Source organism: Drosophila mojavensis, unplaced genomic scaffold (assembly GCF_018153725.1).
Source record: "Drosophila mojavensis isolate 15081-1352.22 unplaced genomic scaffold, ASM1815372v1 contig_81, whole genome shotgun sequence".
Taxonomy (NCBI): Eukaryota; Metazoa; Arthropoda; class Insecta; order Diptera; family Drosophilidae; genus Drosophila; species Drosophila mojavensis.
In genome coordinates this window covers 5,197,180-5,215,349 of record NW_025318907.1, presented here as the reverse complement: position 1 = coordinate 5,215,349, position 18,170 = coordinate 5,197,180, and the positions used below count along the sequence as shown (strand labels likewise).

At 44.0% G+C, this 18,170-nt stretch overlaps 5 protein-coding genes and 1 long non-coding RNA gene across 9 annotated transcripts; 2 read left to right on the top strand and 4 right to left on the bottom strand.

Moving 5' to 3' along the window:
- The first annotated feature begins 42 nt into the window (after positions 1-42).
- On the top strand, positions 43-2,583 carry LOC6580786. The gene is made up of 4 exons (XM_032729594.2): positions 43-452; positions 526-689; positions 760-2,376; positions 2,443-2,583. Coding segments are annotated over exons 1-4 (1,950 nt in total). The 5' UTR covers positions 43-284; the 3' UTR covers positions 2,444-2,583.
- A 1,077-nt stretch (positions 2,584-3,660) lies between these two features.
- Positions 3,661-6,492, bottom strand: LOC6580784 (endophilin-B1). 4 transcript variants are annotated; one of them, XM_002006551.4, is made up of 7 exons: positions 6,296-6,492; positions 5,677-6,110; positions 5,552-5,615; positions 5,387-5,422; positions 5,085-5,275; positions 4,563-4,833; positions 3,661-3,922 (listed from the first exon to the last, which is right to left on the bottom strand). In XM_002006551.4, the coding sequence occupies exons 1-7, from the start codon at positions 6,371-6,373 to the stop codon at positions 3,794-3,796; spliced, it is 1,203 nt and encodes a 400-aa protein (XP_002006587.2). In that variant the 5' UTR covers positions 6,374-6,492; the 3' UTR covers positions 3,661-3,793. The 4 variants fall into 4 exon arrangements, with proteins under 4 accessions (XP_002006587.2, XP_015019891.1, XP_015019894.1 ...); XM_015164405.3 differs by lacking the exon at positions 4,563-4,833 and adding an exon at positions 3,997-4,222 and having other exon boundaries at positions 6,296-6,482; XM_015164408.3 differs by lacking the exon at positions 5,387-5,422.
- Positions 6,493-6,616: 124 nt separating this feature from the next.
- On the bottom strand, positions 6,617-9,230 carry LOC6580783 (mediator of RNA polymerase II transcription subunit 16). The gene is made up of 2 exons (XM_002006550.4): positions 8,397-9,230; positions 6,617-8,335 (listed from the first exon to the last, which is right to left on the bottom strand). The coding sequence occupies exons 1-2, from the start codon at positions 9,177-9,179 to the stop codon at positions 6,683-6,685; spliced, it is 2,436 nt and encodes an 811-aa protein (XP_002006586.2). The 5' UTR covers positions 9,180-9,230; the 3' UTR covers positions 6,617-6,682.
- Positions 9,231-9,247: 17 nt separating this feature from the next.
- On the top strand, positions 9,248-9,855 carry LOC122757777. The gene is made up of 2 exons (XR_006357929.1): positions 9,248-9,711; positions 9,785-9,855. It is a non-coding gene; the product is annotated as an uncharacterized LOC122757777 (long non-coding RNA).
- On the bottom strand, positions 9,705-13,424 carry LOC6580782 (BTB/POZ domain-containing protein 6-A). Its single transcript, XM_002006549.4, is given in 3 exon segments — positions 9,705-9,980; positions 9,982-11,091; positions 12,870-13,424. Coding segments are annotated over 2 exon segments (1,221 nt in total). The 5' UTR covers positions 12,870-13,424; the 3' UTR covers positions 9,705-9,869.
- Positions 13,425-15,209: 1,785 nt separating this feature from the next.
- Positions 15,210-18,110, bottom strand: LOC6580781 (F-box only protein 42). The gene is made up of 3 exons (XM_002006548.4): positions 17,465-18,110; positions 15,997-17,408; positions 15,210-15,939 (listed from the first exon to the last, which is right to left on the bottom strand). The coding sequence occupies exons 1-3, from the start codon at positions 17,670-17,672 to the stop codon at positions 15,496-15,498; spliced, it is 2,064 nt and encodes a 687-aa protein (XP_002006584.1). The 5' UTR covers positions 17,673-18,110; the 3' UTR covers positions 15,210-15,495.
- Between the last annotated feature and the right edge of the window lie 60 nt (positions 18,111-18,170).

The following is an 18,170-nucleotide window of genomic DNA, read 5'->3' as shown; positions in this document are numbered from 1 at the left end:
GATAGTTGATAGGTGGAAACACTAATCATTGGAAAAATACGTTTTCTAGCACCAGCTACCGATAACAATCTGTTTCGATAGCTTGCTGGAGATGTGCGATATCAAGTAACCGCTTACCAGAGTATCGCTCCACTCGATGCAACAGACGAATTGTCAACGATTTCCTTAAACTGCACGACGGACAAGAAAAAGTTGAGGCGCATATTTCTGAAAGAGGAAAATTGTTTCAATTCTAATAGTAGCAGTAATTGAGTCATCGACGTACAGCTTAGAACGTCAACTAGATGAACGAGCTTGACAATTTCTTCAATATATGTGGACCACGCATTGCTCGTAAAAGTTTCAATTTTCCACATGCAATGCAGAAAACATATTATTTTAAGGACGATGAAGCCTACACCGAGGATCACATTCTGGTGAAAAAGCTTTATATCATCAGTGTAGCTGCAGCAGTAAGTAGTAAAAACAATTCTTATTGTTATTATTGGCCCATATATCAATGTATGGTTTTATATCAATGTTAAGATATCGTCCAAAAACTTGAGAGATTATTTCACCACTTTCGGAGCCGTGAAGCACTTGGAGCTGGTCACCCACTCAGCCAGTGCTTCCGGCTCCAAAGCGGCCGCTGAGAAGCTCAAAAACAAAAGCGCTTTTGTTCTCTTTGACGATGCACGCAGTGCTGCCAAGTGAGTATCCACATATGGTCATTCATTAACAACATTTTATATCAAAATGGATGTCTGCCTGATATTTCAGGACCTTGCGTCGCAAGGTTCACTATGTGAAGAACGTTCGACTTTTGGTGGTGCCCAGCGATAGCTGGCATCAGCCGGACGCCTATGACATTCCATTGGCAGGCGATGATGAGCCGGCGGCTGCTATAATGAAGCTGAATGATCATTGCTTGGATCACATATTCCGCATGTTGCCGCTGAGCGATCGCATTCATTTTGCACGCACCTGTACTCGCTTCCGGGAGATATATAAGCAGGCAGCACCAGCACTGGACAAGTCTATGAAATTTGAGGAGTTCTCTGATTTGACCATGTGGGATGTTCGTGACTTTTTCTTGTTGTCCGGCCGCCATGTTAAGGACATCGATGGTGTTATACCGCAGCGTCATCTCAAGCGTCTGGCCGAATTTCTGGGCAACAACTGCATCAACTTGACTACCTTAAAAATCTCGGTCAACAAGTTGAGTCTGAACATCATGGAGAAGATGTTCGCCAAGCTAAATAAGCTACAGACTCTACAATTACGCGGTTGCGATATAAGAAATGAGACGCTGCTCGCGCTGAAGCATTTGCCAATGCTCAAGAATCTGGATCTGTCCAACAATGAGAAATTGACTGGTCAGAATATGAATCGCTTGCCAACCACCATTGAATCTCTCACTTTGACCAGCTGCACAAGCTTGCAGGTGAAGATGTTGAGCAGGGCTTTGAAGTCCTTGAAGCATCTGAAGGAGCTACACATTAAGGGCATTTATTCGATTGGCCCGGCTTTCAAGCAGTTGGTCGAGAGTCAGCGCTACCACACGCTGGAAACGATGACAGTCAGCACCGGTTTCGGGTTTGGTATGGGCAACCAGTACGAGCACATTGCCAAGCTGCCACGCCTCAAGAAGGTGATTGTGTACAGCCACCAGGACGACTGCACTCTGCGTCCGGAGCTGTTGACATGGCTCGTGGAGCACAAAGCGAAGCAACTAGAGCACTTTGAGGGGCGTGGTCAGAACTGTTTGAATGCCACGATGCTGGCACAGTTGAGCAAGCTAGTCGCATTGCGTACGCTCATTATACCAGCAAATGATGCTATCGGACCTCGCGAAATGGAGGCTTTTTGCGCCCTGCAGCAGTTGGAGGAGATCAATCTGAAGTATTGCGTTAATATAACCGATCATGCTGTGCTCCTGCTGATACTCTCCTGCCCCAAGTTGCGCGTCTTGCATCTGGAGAATTGCCCACAGCTCTCTGAAAAGCTCATATCTGATATAATATTTAAGGTGCGCTTGCAAATACGACAGAAGGAAACTGAACGTCCGTTGCCCATCAAAATCGGCTTGTACGGCTGCAAAATGGACGAGCCGTTCCTGGATGGCGTACAGCAGACTGCGAAGGACATCCTCGAGGTCTCGTACAATCCGGCCAAAACCGCAGATTTCTGCTTCTTTGACCTGTCAGAACTGTTGGTCTTTGATGACGATGTGTACTTCAGATCGGACGACATCTATGATATAGTCTCCGATAATGACTTTGAGTACTACGAAGAGTTCGATAATGATGAAGATGATTATGATGACTACGATGGGTTCGATGTTGGTTACGATATCGATGAAATGGATATATCAGACGTGGAAGATTACTGGGATTAGTAAGCGAATGAATATTTGATTGGAAATAGCTCATGATATAATGCTTTCTCTCGATTTCTTTGCAGATATACGAGGTGCTGTTATTTGTGAATTCGTTCACATTTTTATTTGCCAAAATAAAATACGACTTGTATTTGCCAAAATATGAATTCGGCTGACTATATAACTAAATAGAGAAATGGTTATGTGCCATTAAAACAACTGTTTGTTACATTTTCTTTTTATTTTTTTCCATTTTCAGTTAATAATTATTTAAATTTAGTTAAATACATTTTTTTTTTTTTGCATAGTTTATGGTGTGCTTTGTAATTGCTAAAATCCCATTTTCTAAACGCATTGAAAACCTAAAAATCGTTGTTTTTGTTTTTCTTTAACATTCGCATTGGCATTTTCATTTAGTTTTAATTGTATTGTACGTTTATTAAATAGTTTCTCCTTTTGTTATTTTGATTAAGCACCAAAGTGGCTTGGCTTGGCTTAGCTTGGTGTTTCGGGTAGTTCTTAAACATTTAATTGACTTGCAAGGGGATAATTGCACCGAAAAATCAACAGATAAGAGATTCAGATAAATGTGTATTTAACCTAAGATAAATAATTTGATTTCGAATATATAGATGTATTAACAATTCCATAAATAGAGATATATTGATATTTATATATAGATATATATATATAGATGTGTTTTAAGCACACTTCAAATATAGTAACTAACGAATAATCAACTATCAAAATAACATAAAATATATAATACTTTGTTCAATGTGAGATTGAAAAGCTTAATTAATAATAGTAGTTAAAGGCTTCGTGTTTAGCAACAATAATAAATGTTTGGAAATTTTCTTTAACATGTTCCTTTTCGCACTTTATAAGATATATACGTATTTAATAAGTAACAAATATTCTTGATGTTATTAATTGAGATTTTAGGAATTTTGTAAAAACAATTGAGTTGCATTATTTAAGAGATATTTTGTTAGCCAAATTGGTATTAATAAATATATATATATACATATATGTGTGTATATATATGTATGTATATAGACATTGAAATATTTGATTAAAAGCTGAGCAAGGAGCAGGATGGGGATGGGCGGATCGGGATGGGGCAACTAGCTACGTAAAGGTATCTAAATGCTGGTGCGCTGCGGAATGCATTTTATGTGGCTAACACGAGGCACACGTATCCAATCGACACGGACGTTAAGCTAGGGCGCATTGCTCTCTCTACTATAATATGTTTGTATATATGTGTATATTCTGATAAATTATTGTACTCTCTTGCATATGTATGAACTATGTATGTAATTGTCCCATTGCAATTGCCTTTGCTCTAAATGAGTATTAATGAGTTAATTTTGCTTTGAATAGATTTTGTTTGTCTTTTCGCTTTTCTTTCATTCCTCATCAATGGGCCAATTAGTAGTCGTCCTTCTGTTCCTCATCGAGCATTTCGACAAAGGCGCGCGGGACCAAGCCCTTCATCAGACCCTGCTTACCGTACATGTAATCCTCATTGACCGGCGAGCATTCGGTAACAAAGATGACCTGCGAGAGTGAAGAACAAATATCAATGAAGCTGGACAAGATCTGGCATACAATATAAATAATGGGCTGCTCACCTCGTTGGCGCTCAGATTCAATTCGGTGTGATCCTTGGCATCGTATGAACACAGGACACGTGCACGCTGCATTTGATCGGTGCTCACGTTCAATTGCATGGACTGATTAGCTTTTTGCTGACTGTTATTGCCAGGATTGCGTGCTCCAACGCCCATGCCGCCGGCGGCACTGGACTTGGTGGCATCCAGTAGATCGATCGGTGTGTAGGGCGTCGGGCCTCCCAAGCTGATGGAAGACGCAGAGGCAGAGAGTAGAGTTTAATGGCGTGAGTGTGAATGAAGTTGATGTTGGAAGTTTTGGATAGGTAGATAGGTGGAGCTACAATTGAAACCGCTTAACAGCAACCGCAACCGCAATCGCAACAGAAACAGAAGCAACAAGGAGACTACAAATGGACGACTAGATAAGTCTCGTTTCAATAGAACAACCAATACAAAAAGTTTAGCCTAATATTATACATATGTATATATATGCGTATGCGTATACGTATATGTGTGTTAACCCGTTTCCAAAATTTTGATTCAAGACTTGTTTATCATTTCAGATGAATGAAATTAAATTAAACTGTGCTTATGGCGCTCGTATCGAACTCTATCTCAAAGTCTTCCAGCAGATGGGTGAGCGCCTTGACCGGACCAATGTCAATGCTCTTAAAGCCCGACTCAATATCAATATCAATATCCTGCCCATTATCAAAATCGTAATCGCTATCTATGGCCTTGGCCAGTGCAATGGAACTGGCTTCACTGGAATCACATGAATGCGCCGAAGCAATGCTGGGAGGCCCGTCCACATCTTCGCTATTGATGCGCAGGCGAGGCTTCGCTGGCTGCATTCTGTAAGACCACAAAACAACAACAAAAATACCGAAAGGTCAACAACAACAAAAAGCAAACACCACAGACAGACATAGATATAGAATGCCAAAGTGCAAGAGATACATTTTTGTTTTGGTAAAGTGCCGCCTACAAACAGGTACACAGGTACTCTGGTATCAGATAATCAGCTATGCAAACAAATAGCAAGTACAAATAATTAACTAATCCGTGACCAGCTTCTACAGCTGCTCTGGCTGCTCTCCACTTACTTGGCCAATTCGCGCTGCAGCTGGTCCATAACGTCGCCGCATTGCTTGTAGTATCGCACCTGCGTCTGCACGAAGGCGTGCAGATGACGCAAGTGCGACGCCTGCGAGGTGCTAATCCCGTCCAGCAACAGCTTGGTGATCTCCGCCTGCCTGTCGAACTCGGCCTGAGCCACGCGCAGATCGCGCTCCGCCTGCGCAAGAAGAAATTTATATATATTAGAACATATAATAGATAAGTCTCAAATGAAACCAAGAGATATAATAAAAATTTAGCTTAAGGGAGGCGCCTCAGTGGGCGATACCTGTTCCAAGGCAGCTTCTGGCGAAATGCCATCTTTCTATAAATCACAAACAACACATTCCGCACAGAGTAAAAGCAGCACAAATGTAAAAGCAGAGGCGAAAATCCATAAATCAACTTAATGCGACAATTCCGCTAGCCAAGTGGAGCAGTGGAGTCTACTCACCGACTGCTGGCCCAGCATGCTGCGCGCCTTCTTCACCCGGTTCTTGCACGCATCCAGGTCCAAGCTGCAAAATTACCATTATATATTACAATTACGTATATCTGTAATCTAAAAGGCTGGCTTACCGCTTGGTCTCCAGCAGCCCGCGCTCCTTGCTAATGGTCTTCATTTCGCCCTCGAGGAACTTGCGCAACGGTTGCGTGAAGCAAATGCCCGATGTGGCTATGAAGTCATGTTCGCACTGGCCCAGCTTCTGCTCCGCCTGGCCCACTTTGATGAGCGCCTGGCCGTAGGGCAGGTCCTGGCCAAAGTCGCCGCCGGCCTCGATCATGTCCAGCGCCAGGTGCTCGAGATTGCTTAGGCGCTTCGGCTTCGTTTTCTCAATCTTTTCGAAAATATAGTCCTCGACCCGATTCTGTGGATTCGGTATGAGCACCGATTCGGTGTCGCGCACTATTTTCTCAGTCCATGATTTGGTAACATCGGCGCGTTCGGCCAGATTTTGAAAGTGTATATCGTATTCGGTGCGTTCGGTGGTGCCCAGTTTCTCCTCGGTAAGCTGCATAAAAGGGCAAGGGTAAACGCAAAAAGTCAATCGCGTGCGCAAGGCTGCCCACCCTACCCCCACCACTTTCCTTTCCTTACATTGCCCAACCAACGCTACCCACACCCCCACAGGCCGAGGCCGAGGCTCAGGCCCAGGCCCAGGCCTCCAACTAGATGTGGTTGCCTAAGCATTTTTACCTGCACCACGCGCGATATTGTGCTGCCCGCCTCTTTCACCAGGCTCTTCATGTTGAAATTTGACAGGTTTATGTTCATTTTGAGTTGCAATTAACTTAATTGAATTAGAAATTTATTTTGCAAGCCAATTCTTGTTTGTATTTATCAATAGTCTAATAAGAAACTGGGATGCAAAGCAATCGATTGTACTTCAATGTGTGCGTGAGTCTGTGCAACTATCGATAGCACTACCAAATGTTGTCCACACAGCTATCGACTATAATTTTTCAGCATCAAAAGTTCCGCGCTATCAGATTTCAAATATAAAATCGATGTTTCACATATGTTACGTTAAATAAGTTTTAATTCTTAATAATAATAATATTCTTAAGTTACGATTACAAAATATCAATTGATTTGCTTCCAGAAGCCACCGCAGTGGCAATGTAACCATTTGTTGCACCACGCCTTCAACGCAGACGTTTTGGCCACTTTGTTCGCGCTATTAACAAATCCGCAGCGGGCGCATCTCCTTATAGTACTGGGATTAGCACCCAACTGCAAATTGCTGACACCATCCTTGATAAAATTGGCGAAGACGACCTGCTCCATTTCGATTTCCTGCAATCCGACGGGCTCCACCAGCGAGGTGAACGTTAGTTGTCCAGATTTCACAGCCGCATAGCCCTGGGCGCTGAGCAGCGTTGTTGGATTGTGTCTGGATGGCTGTGGGATGAGCAGTTGCTTGGACAGCAGACTGCATTCGTCCAGCAACAGTTCGTCCGGCTCCGCAGGATTCTGGGCCAGTCGTGTTAGCAGCCTGAACAATATGGCCAGCACATCGATGTTGTCCATTGTCTTGGTATACACGGGCAGACACTGCGGATTGAGAAGTCCCCAAATGCGGATCATGACAAGCAGCTCGCGCAGACTGCTAATGGCGACGATGTCGCGACTGATGTCGTAACTAGCACGCTTGCCAGACAACTTGCTCTTCATCACCTCCTCGGGCAGGCGATTGAGCATATTGAGCGCCAGATCTGTGACCCATTGGATGAGCTGCTGAAGACTCTGCAGCATCATGGGCTCGACAGTAAAGTCCTTAGGATCCAGATTAAGCAACACCGTGTCCACGTCCGGCACCGACTCCGCCAGTTTCATGGCCAAATTATCCGCCGGCCCCTTGTCCTGACAGCCCAAGTCCGACGGCCGCAGCAGACTCTTAAACGTGCTCGAGATGGCGTGCAAAATGATGAGATTATCGAACTCCTGCTGTTGGGCCCGGCACAGATTGCTTTTCAGAGCCAGGAAGTTCGCATAGTAAAATTGACGCACGTACGACGGCTGACGCGTAAAGTTGTCCGTCAGCTTGTCCACGAGCGCCTCCAGATTGCCCAGATTGAGCAGCAGCACGTCGCTGGCGTCCACGCCCGTCACAATGCAATACTCGAGCAGCAGCAACAGCAGCTGCATGGTGTTCGTATGCTGCTTCAGCATGGGTGTTTGCATGGCGTGCAGCTGGGCGTGGCTGTCGAAGATGATGAGCATTTGGCTGGTGGGCGTCAAGTCGCCGCAAACGAATCGCGTCTCCGCATCGTGCTCGAATTGCGTGTGATTCAGCTGCTTCAGTGTGCCCGGCTCCAGGACCTGCACGCTGTTATCCTGCAATATGGCAAACAGCTGCTCACAATCCGCGGCGATTAGCCGGCTGCTGCACAGCTGCGAGATTTGGGCGCTCAGCTGCAACTTGGCCACCTGCTCCCAGCTCTCACTAGGCACGTAGTCCACGGGCTTGCTGCCGGCGGCCGGCCCAGTCGCCGACTGCTGCAGCAGGGCGTGCACACTCTGATGGCGCCGTGTCAGAGTCCATTGCTCCAGCAGGCTGGCGCTGTCACCCACGTTGAAGACCACGTAGATGACGTCCTCGTTGCCCACACGTGTCCACAGCAGCTGCGCAATGCGCTTGCTCTCCAGCGTGGCCGACGGCAATGTGTTCAAGAAAATGCTGGCCAGCGACTCAGATTTGATGACGATGCGCTCGCCCTCCAGCTGCAGCGAGACCTGGACATATGGTAATGGTTACTAAATATTAAAAGCTACACATAAATGTCACAATCCTTACTTTGTAACAGTAGACCAGCTGCTGCTGCTGTTGCTGCTGCCAGCCTGTGCTGTAGGCAATGTTTAGGGCTCCGCTGGCGCTGGCCACAATGCTGCAGTGCTCGATGTAGCTGCGCGAGATGCCAATGCTATGGGACACAGGAAATAACTCTACCTGCTCGCTGCTCGCATTGCTAAGTGGCGTCGGCTCCTGAGCCTGGCCGCCGCTGTTGCTGGTGTTGTTGATGGCCAGCTTTTGGAGCTGGGGCAGCGTGAAGGCGGCTAGCAAGCCGGAGGACGTGAGCAGTATGCAGCCTTCGGTAGCAACGCCGCCAAAGCCGGTTAGCGTGGGCCGCTGTTCAAGCCTCTCGAATTTCTCCCCGTAGTAGGTGTGATCTTTTTTCTGGGTATTGAATACGACGCCTTTGCCATTGTGGAAGAACTTTGCCTGAATGATGTCCTCGCTCGGAATGTTGGCATGGAACTGCAGTTGCCAGACGTTCAGTGACTGCTCCTTGGGCTGCCAGATCTCCACACGGCCGCCAATGTAGCCCAGCAGCAGCTGCTCGCCGTTCGCATTCCACTCCAGCACATTGATTAATGACTTCGAATTGCACACTTTGTAGTACTGCCAGGGCGTCACAATGTCACAGACATAGACGTGGCTGGAGAGGTTCTGCAGGGCGCTGAATGCAATTATGTTGCGTGAGGAGACGGCGCACAGCACCACCTTGTGTGGGAAGACGTTACCCTCTTTGGCATTGCCAAACTCACGCCGACTCTCAACTTTATACAAAATTGTCATTTTGTTTACTTTTATTCTCCACTAAAAGCGGTACAATGCTAGTGCGGAGCAATACAAATAATCGATAGTTTTTCAATTTGTGTGAATAGCGATATTTCTGATGCTTTACTACCCAGTGAACAAAAATGTGAAGCATTCGGTCTTCCGACAATTCAATCGATAGGTCTGCTGTATAGATTTTATTTAATCAAATAATATTATAAATAAAAACGTATTAAGTTACATTTTTTCCCAGCTAAATTACTTTTTTTTTCTTTTATAAATTTATGAGGGACATACATCTCTATTACATATAAACTTGCCTGATAACAGTTGTTTTACAGACATTTACAGTGAATGGCAAACTTCGAATGTTACATTTAAATACAATCATAACCGTACAACACATGTGTGGTTGGTGATAAAAAGTAATTTTAATTAATTTACATAAACATATGGCAATCATATGTTGTGCTTGGCAGCTTCCTGTAACATTTCGTATCGTTATATTTTTGGATGATTGTGTGCGTGTTTTACAATCGTCAGCTAGCAGGTGAGAAACCGGCTTCGAGTCTGTTTGATATGAATATCTTTTGTATTGTATTTTTTCTTTTTTTTTTTCACAGTTTATTGAACTCAATCGCTCGTACATTAACTTAAAGGCAATAAATACACAATATTTACGAATTAAATGATCTAAACCGACTGTAACTAAACTAGATTCACATAGCGCAGTCCCTTTAGCAGGCAGCCGCTGAAGCTGTCCCCGTCGATGAAGTGAATCCCATCCACCAGGCAGGATTGCAGGCTGCAAGGATACTCAGGCACCGTAGGCGCTGCTCTCCCAGCGTAATTGCAGCACGTAATGCACCTCCGGTGTCAGGACGCAGGCCTCGTCGCGACTCCAGCTCAGATGCAAATCACAATTGTATTTCGTTGTTTGATTCTGGATGATGTGAGTCCACACGGGCTGGTCGCCGCCATCGGGATACAGATCAATGCGCAGAGATTCGCGATACTCTTGCGGCACATAGCCCACATGGCAGGTGAGATTGGGTGCCAGCCGGCTGTTGAGCACCAACCCCAGCACAGAGATGAATCTAGAGCACTTCAAGCCCAGCCGCCAGACATGCGACTCGGCATCAACGGTGAATGGGCGGCAGGCCTTGTAGTAGCAGCGCTCGACGAGCGTGGCAGGTGGCGTAGGTGCTGCACTGTCGGCTAGATCCGCAGCTCCCGAGACCTGCTGCCAGTTGGCGGCATCTCCGAGCCCTGCATCATCGCACTCCTGCTGCGTCCACTCATAGACATACCAGAGCAGCAACTTGTGCGGTTCCTTGCATGCAGCAATGATGCTCTTGACGCACTCCTTGGACACGTGCACATAGTGCTCCTTCAGATAGCTCATGTACTGATCGTTGTTCACACAGCAGCGCATGAAGAACGACATGCAGACGTCCAACAAACTGTCCAGTCCCATGCAGACGCTCAGCTCCAGCGCCGGCAGGACGTTGGAGAAGCGCAGTTTGCGCGTTATAGCGAGCAGAGCATCGGCTATGAGCTGATCCAGCAGATATTTCTCGGCGGCATAGTACAACTCGATGGTCGCCTCCAGCTGCATGCACTCATAGTCCACGCTGCCTGTGTAGATGTACTCCAGCAGAACTTTGAAGATTGGCGCACTGATGTCATGTATCTCGATCTCGGGTTCCAGCTCCTGCAGCGGCCCATAGAACATGGCCTCGAAGACCGGACTGGCGGCGCTGAGTATCAGCTTGTGTCCTTTCAGCTGCTGCTCGCACACATGGAACACACAGTCCGTGTGCTTCTCGGCATGCAGCAGCTCTGCATATCGCCTGCCCAACAGACTGCCCACGGTCGCCTGCTCCTTGCGCTGCGCCACGGCCAGTTCCAAAGCTGCGCCGGCGCTCATCTGTAAGCAGAAGGCATGTATGTATGTAAATATATTTAAATAATTGCGTTTCAGTAAGACCCATAAGCCGGTTCTATTCTATCCCAATACATCATCAATCACTATCGATCTTGAGCTTCACCTTTCCCTTAGTTTGCAACGCAAATCAGGCATAGCCGACACGTGCCTGAAGAAATTAAAAATTATTCATGAGATATCTAGCTAGCTATGTATAGTTTCGCAAATTTTAAATAATTCAAAAGATAACAACCTAGATAACCTATTTTTGAATATAATCATGGGATCTTTATTATCATGTGAGGTATATTAAGCTGCAATCAATAATATATTAGAAATTACTAAATAATATTACTTAATTACAACCCATATCTCCCGTCTATTAACCAGCATAGCATATTAGATTAAATTTCGGTAACGGTATAACTTACTGATATATATGTACATAATAAAATAATATGTTAATATATCTCCTTTCTGGCATATTTAATAGGGTTCATAAAATATTGTTATGCATTTCCTCTTTCTTTTATGAGTTATTTTCTTAACAATCATAAAAAAAAAATCTGTTCATCGTTCACTAAGCTGAGCTGTGGATTACCATATCCATATATATCCATATACCATATAATGCTCTAATCTCATTTATTAAATAATCCCTATTTATTGTTATATATTTGTTATATTATGGCCCAATGGTTGCTAGATATAGTAAAATAACTAATAATATAATGTTATCCTTTGTTTATTTTGTTATTCAACTTCACAAGACTAGCTTACTTATGCTTACTTATATGAAATTCGTGTCCATATTATCTAAAGATCTTTAAATGAACTATCACGCCCAAAATAATTGAAATCTTCCGGAAGATTATAAATGTTATCTTTAAATCTTTTGATACTCCCAGTTATTGAATATAAATGATAAGATATCTGCTTTTATCGTTCCATGAACAAATTTTCACATTATCTTGAATTATTTTAATCAAGTAGCATAGAGAAATTCTTTTTAAAATATAGTTTTTCTACTTTTTAATTTCGTTCACATAGCCAACAATTCATTTTGTTTCCAGGTAATGTTCTGAATATAGGTATATATATGCATTGCCCACAAACCTAATCCGTTTCTCTTGATAAGAATTGCCACTTGGAAATAAATCAATTTTTATTGCTACTCAAAATTCATGACGTAAGCGCTGGCGAAATTCCTATAGAGACTCTATGAGCCAGTCAAAGCATACATCTGTCTATACTATACATATATACTTTGTTTATCAACGACAAACATATAGATATAAATATATAAAGATGTATGTATATACTGTATATACTATATATACTAATATATTTGCGTTCTATCAATATAAAGCCGGCATGTCGAGCCCATTGCTCGTGCGTTAATTTATATGTGTGAGTTTGCTGGGATAGTGTGTGATTCTCATTATTTATATTTTGCGCATGGGCAACAAATAACCGGTTTAAAGTGTTTACATAGATCTCAAAGCCAGACGTATGTCGATACGAAAACAGTGCACTTTACAAAATACTATTATATATCAATTTAATATTATATTGTATTTGAATATGCCATAATATGTATAGAACTTTAAATTTTTTGTTTATATAGTTATGTTTATGTGTATGTTTACGAAACTGTCAAAAGAACTGATGGGATGTGTGTGGATAGGGTATTGCAGTAATATATGGACAGCATATATTCCGTACGTGGATTTTATTAAAGTGATCGATTGTCGCTCCATTCGAGGAATTGCAATGTTTACCTTTGATTTTTCTTGTATAAATAATTCACCGATTTATGATAGCTAGTGCGCGAATTGTTTTTATTTAAATCTCTCGGAGAATCGATTTACGATCGCGATTCGTGATTCGTGGGTCGTAATTCGCAGCTGAGAGCTTTACATAAGCACTTTTGTTGTTATTATTTTTCCTTTGCCTATTATAATATTTATTTTTATGATTTTTCTCGCGACCTTTGAATTATATATTTATTTTGTTGATAATTCTCGGTGAACACTAAAAAGCACACCTTTTCTGTGCGCCTAATATTTGGCACTTTGACAAGTTCTTGAGTATTTATAATTTAATTAGGCACACTGAACACTTTTATTTTATTTTTTGCAATACAAGTGAAACGACAAAAATGGCAAATTTCATTGAAGTTCGCACGACCTAAAACCTAATTATTTTGTTCTGAAAAGGAGCTGAACTTGACCGCTTTGCCATCTGCTATTACAAGCAGTGCTGTGAGAGCTCTGGTGGAGGTACGAACCGTTCAGCGCAAAGCGCCACCTTCAACTGATCAAGTGCAAACGAAACTCTATTGCTTGACGCTCTCTGGAACGGAGCTCTCTTTATTTGCTCACGTTCTTGGTCTCGCTCTGGCTTCTACTGCATGCCTTCCAATGTTCTGTTATGCGACTCTCTCACGCTCTCCATCTCCATCGATTGGCAAGCAGAACTGTTTCTCTCTCTGGAAATAATTTGTGCGCGAGCTTGTAGTTTTGGCTGCTTGGATTCCAGCCCGTTGCTACTTGAGCACAGTGTTGCCGAATCAGCTATTTTGTAGCTAGATCTGGCTACTTTTTAAGGCCGATTGCTACAAAAATTTTCAAACAGCTATTAGCTACAAATCTGGCTATTTTCAAATATTAAATTTAGCTAAAATGCAAGCGAACTTATAACAAAATTCGCTTCGATACTTTTTAAATGTAAATGATTTAAATGTACTGAGCTTTGTGTAGAATTAATACTACAACTGAAGAATAGGTAAGCTTTCTAATATGCTATGCAAAATTCTTTTCTTATCAGTTTTTATACCCTGACCCATTGACGCCATCATTTTGTAAAAAACGCATTTCAAGTACTAGAGACTTGTGCTTTGGAATGTACACACATTTTAGCCATATGATCACGTTTTGAAAGTTTCATTAAGATTGTATGTCCACAAAACATATGGATTACGCCGATATGGCAAATGTTGCTATGAGTATAGCGTTCCACCCAACTACCTTAAAAAGGCAAATTATAAAAGCGACAATGGTGAAAATGACGAGCTGGTGGTCATAGATGAGATATTATCAGAATTAAATTAATAAAGTTGACTTTTTATGAAAAAACAGCACTGTTTTCTTTTTTGCTACTTTTTCAGCTATTTTAGAAGAAAGTTGGCTACTTCTAGCTACTTTCAGCCTTCGGTTTTGCTACTTTTGCTGAAAAAGTTTCGGCAACACTGCTTGAGCATCGAGCCGCTCTCTCTCTCTCTTGTCTCCCTGTCTCGCTCTATTGAATACTGCTTGGGGGCTCGTTCGCATCTCTCTCTGCCTCTCTAGCTCTCTATTGTAATCTTTATTAAGCATGGGAGAAGTGCGTGTGTTTGTGTGTTCATCCAACATCCAGTTAAGATTACAAATTAAACCTTTTTGCGTTGCCAATGATTGGCGTTGCCGAGGCGCAGCCTTGAACCCTTCATAGCCTCTTCGGCAGCCAAAGTTATTTCTGTAACTCATATAAACGCACACTACAATCCTTGAGGTATATTGAAATGATGGCAAATGCTGAAACAAAATGATTATAGAGATAACGAATTGTTAAGTAATAAATATAATTACAATGAGCAGAAAAATATAAATCTTTTAACTCATTTAATTACGCTCTGAAGAATATATCCGAGGCAAGTTTAAAATATTCACATAAATTATGAATTAAAGTTGTAATTAAATATGTATTACTGCTATATACATATACGTTTATATATATCTGTATTTTTGTCATTTTATTATATATTTATCTATTAATTAGTAATTTAATTATATGTAGTCACAAACATTTGTTTGTAAGAGCACTCATAATTCGACTTGGCCGCATGCATTTCTGCCACTCGTTTTATTCCTACCTGCTGGAGGCAGATGCTTTGCCATGGCTTTTGACTTAGGCAATTGGCTTTACAAACTGGTATATGAAATCGACATTGCACGGGGGCCGGTCCTGGGCCTACAAGTGTTTGCGTCGTGCTCTGCCCTTCTCGTAACACATGCTGGTCTTAAAAACACATGCCTCAAATAGATGAGAGCAGAAGTGGACTCTATATACATACATAGACATAAACATACATATATGACGTTCGTCCTGTTTAATTATGCGCATTAACTATAAAATATATTACATGTTAACTCAAATTTAATGCCTAAACGCAGCCAACGAATTTAAGGGGTTTGCAGGATACAGTTAAGCCAGAAGTTGTACGCAGATTTCAAGGATAGCAATAGCTTAGGATCATACATACATAAATGTATATATATATATATTTATATATATATATATATATATAGTTAAATATGCTATATTCAATTTTATAGTGTGTGTGTGTGGGATGGCTCGTGCCAGCGCTTAGATAATATCACGTGGTACACTCAAGAAGTGTATGGAATTGGACACATGGTGCGTGATGTCCGTCAGCGTTTCCTTGTGTACGCCCCCGAACAGGATCAGCTCTCCGTTGCCCGCTATCAGGCTGGACAGTATTAATCGATCGGGTGCTCCGCTCAGCACACCAAAATTCTTGTATTCCACCCAATCCAGGCCTGGCTCATTGTTCGCATCCCGCTGCAGCAGGCTCGAGATGTCGCACACGAACAGCGACTGGACATTGCAACGGACACGCTTGGGCGAAGGTGCGCGCAGTTTTTGTGGCTCTACGTGGGCGGGTGCACTGCGTCGCGAATTCCTTATGGCGTTCATTTTCTCTTCCATGCGCCGTATGCGCTCGCTATGATCCCGCGAAGCGCTGCGCGAACGCCCCGGCACATTGAAGGCGGCCATCCGAAACGGATCCTAGGAAAAGACAATTCGAAATGTAAAGAATATTATATAATTATATAATATATCTACCTCATAGTGCTCGTCAAAGCGCTTGGGCAGCAGCGGCTCGTTGTCGCGGCAACGCAGAGCCAGGTTACGTTGTAATCGCTGCGCTGCATCCGCGTCACCATCCGCTGCAGCAGGAGCAGCAGCTGGCGCTGCGGCTGACGCCGCTGCAGGCGGTGAATGCAAGTCGCTGAGGCGACCAGAGCGCGGCTGATAGTTATTGTTGTTGTTGTTGACGTTGTTATTGTGCATAAATTGCTGGGCCTGCTGCATGTTCTGATCCAGTATGGCCCGCCTGTTGGCCAGGTACTGTTCCTGCGGGGGCAAGGCGGCCCCACCAAAGCGTCCATTACCACGATGCTGCTGGTCGGGCAAGAGAGCGCCAGGGCGCCGCTCTGGCAGCGGAGCACGCTGACCAGGACGAAGTTGCGGCTGCAGCGGGTGTTGTTGTTGATAGAGCGGCGGAGGCGGCGCTGGCGCTTGACCCAGTCCACCGAAACGCAAGGCGCTGCCACCAACAACGGGCACGCGACTCTGCTTCATGATTTGGAAATCCAAAGGCATTTTGGGCGAAGGGCCCACCACAACCAAAAAGTTATTCACTCTGCAGCCAGGATTGCACCACATGTGTACGGCACCAAAATGTTTGTTGCGCACATTGACCTGCTTCCAGCTCCACGCGTCGCGCGACATGTCCAGCAGCCAGGCATCAGTGTAAACTCTGTTGGCGCCGCCGCAACCGCCAACGATCAGCAAATGATGCTTGTCCAACTCCACCTGGATTTGACCGTATCGTGGTGCAGGTCGCGTGTTGCCAACAAATATCGGCTGCCACCAGCGCTGCTCTTCCAGATCCAACACCCAGGTATCATTGGAGTTCACATTGATGTCGTCCTTGATTTGATAGCCACCAAACACAATCATGCAATTGCCATGTACCGTAGCCGAGTGCCCCGCCATAGGTGGCGGGCAGGGCAGCGAGTTACGGGCCAGCCAACGGTCCTTGACCAGATCGTAGTAGTGCAGCTCGTCGAACAGGCACCACGGCTGATAGGGCGGGTGTAATGAGGGATAACGCCAGCCGCCAAACAACACTAGTTTATCCCGCCAGGCCACCATGGAGGCACTCCCTTTGGGCGATGGATAGGTGCCCGTGGCCAGGGGACGGGACCAGCGCATGTGCGTTAAGTCGAATCGCCAAAGATCATTAAAGGTCGTGTCCGAAGACGAACCGCCGCCAAACACATACATGGAGTTGCCCAATCGCACAGTCGAGTGGGCAAAGCGCCCTGCTATGATGGGCAGGGGTGCGCCCGTTGACTGGCGCGGATTATTTGCCTCTAAGGAAGCAGCGGTTTGTTGCGAATAGATCTCCCAGCGAAGTCGAAAGTCTGCCAACCCTTTTTCCAAATTTAGCTGTGAGCGCCGAACAAGATCTGCAAGATTAAAGTATTCTCTGATATTTGATAATATTGCTATTGCTTGCACCCACTTTTCACAATGAGTTGCCATCGCTTGCAGACCAGGCTGCAGTGCTCCAGATCGCCATAGGGCGGCAAATATGTGAAGATGAACTCCAGAATTTCGTCGGGCAGGACGTTGAGGCTGACAGTGGGCGGAGCACATTTGGTAAGACATGTTGTTGTTGTCGTTGTGACATTGTCACAGTTATCACTTAGATTGCGATTGCACGTGGCCATTGTGTGTAGCGTCCTGTCCTTGCCTCCTTTGTTGTCCTTCACCTTCAAGTGCAGCTTCGAGCCTAACACAGCAACGTAGCTCGTTGCTCGTAACTCACACTGCGCAGTTAGTATCTCTTGCTAATGGCTTTGACCCTCAGAAGCACAAAGCGTTGCCTACGCACACCCCTCTTATGTTTTAAAGGTTTTTTTAACGCAATTTTTTGCCCAAAAAACTGTAAACAGCAGCAGCTGCTGGTGATGACAATCGTCTTCAAATCGCTATCGTGCAGACGTGACTAGCTTGTATCGATAATGACCATATGTTAATTGATATCGGAAAAGAATCGATAGAGTTGAAAATACTTTTGCTCAGTGGCGCGTATTGTTTTATTTGATGGCTCTTAAATAACATTTTAATTTATATGAAATAATCTAAATATGCACATCATGGTACTAATTTAAGGTAACGATACAAATGAAAAATTACACAAAAACAAAAACAACTTGAAAATGAAG

What these genes read in the sequence shown, in the direction of transcription:
- LOC6580783 (XM_002006550.4), bottom strand. Translation starts at nt 9,179, where the DNA reads ATGACAATTTTGTATAAAGTTGAGAGTCGGCGTGAGTTTGGCAATGCC. An exon ending in AGCTGGTCTACTGTTACAAA is followed by an intron (nt 8,336 to 8,396) that starts GTAAGGATTGTG and finishes CCATATGTCCAG; the next exon opens with GTCTCGCTGCAGCTGGAGGG.
- LOC6580786 (XM_032729594.2), top strand. Translation starts at nt 285, where the DNA reads ATGAACGAGCTTGACAATTTCTTCAATATATGTGGACCACGCATTGCT. An exon ending in TCATCAGTGTAGCTGCAGCA is followed by an intron (nt 453 to 525) that starts GTAAGTAGTAAA and finishes ATCAATGTTAAG; the next exon opens with ATATCGTCCAAAAACTTGAG. An exon ending in GATGCACGCAGTGCTGCCAA is followed by an intron (nt 690 to 759) that starts GTGAGTATCCAC and finishes CTGATATTTCAG; the next exon opens with GACCTTGCGTCGCAAGGTTC.
- LOC6580784 (XM_002006551.4), bottom strand. Translation starts at nt 6,373, where the DNA reads ATGAACATAAACCTGTCAAATTTCAACATGAAGAGCCTGGTGAAAGAG. An exon ending in CAGAAGCTGCCTTGGAACAG is followed by an intron (nt 5,276 to 5,386) that starts GTATCGCCCACT and finishes CTTCTTGCGCAG; the next exon opens with GCGGAGCGCGATCTGCGCGT. An exon ending in ATACGAGCGCCATAAGCACA is followed by an intron (nt 3,923 to 4,562) that starts GTTTAATTTAAT and finishes TCACTCTCGCAG; the next exon opens with GTCATCTTTGTTACCGAATG.
- LOC6580781 (XM_002006548.4), bottom strand. Translation starts at nt 17,672, where the DNA reads ATGGCCACGTGCAATCGCAATCTAAGTGATAACTGTGACAATGTCACA. An exon ending in ATGGCAACTCATTGTGAAAA is followed by an intron (nt 17,409 to 17,464) that starts GTGGGTGCAAGC and finishes TTAATCTTGCAG; the next exon opens with ATCTTGTTCGGCGCTCACAG. An exon ending in GCTTTGACGAGCACTATGAG is followed by an intron (nt 15,940 to 15,996) that starts GTAGATATATTA and finishes GTCTTTTCCTAG; the next exon opens with GATCCGTTTCGGATGGCCGC.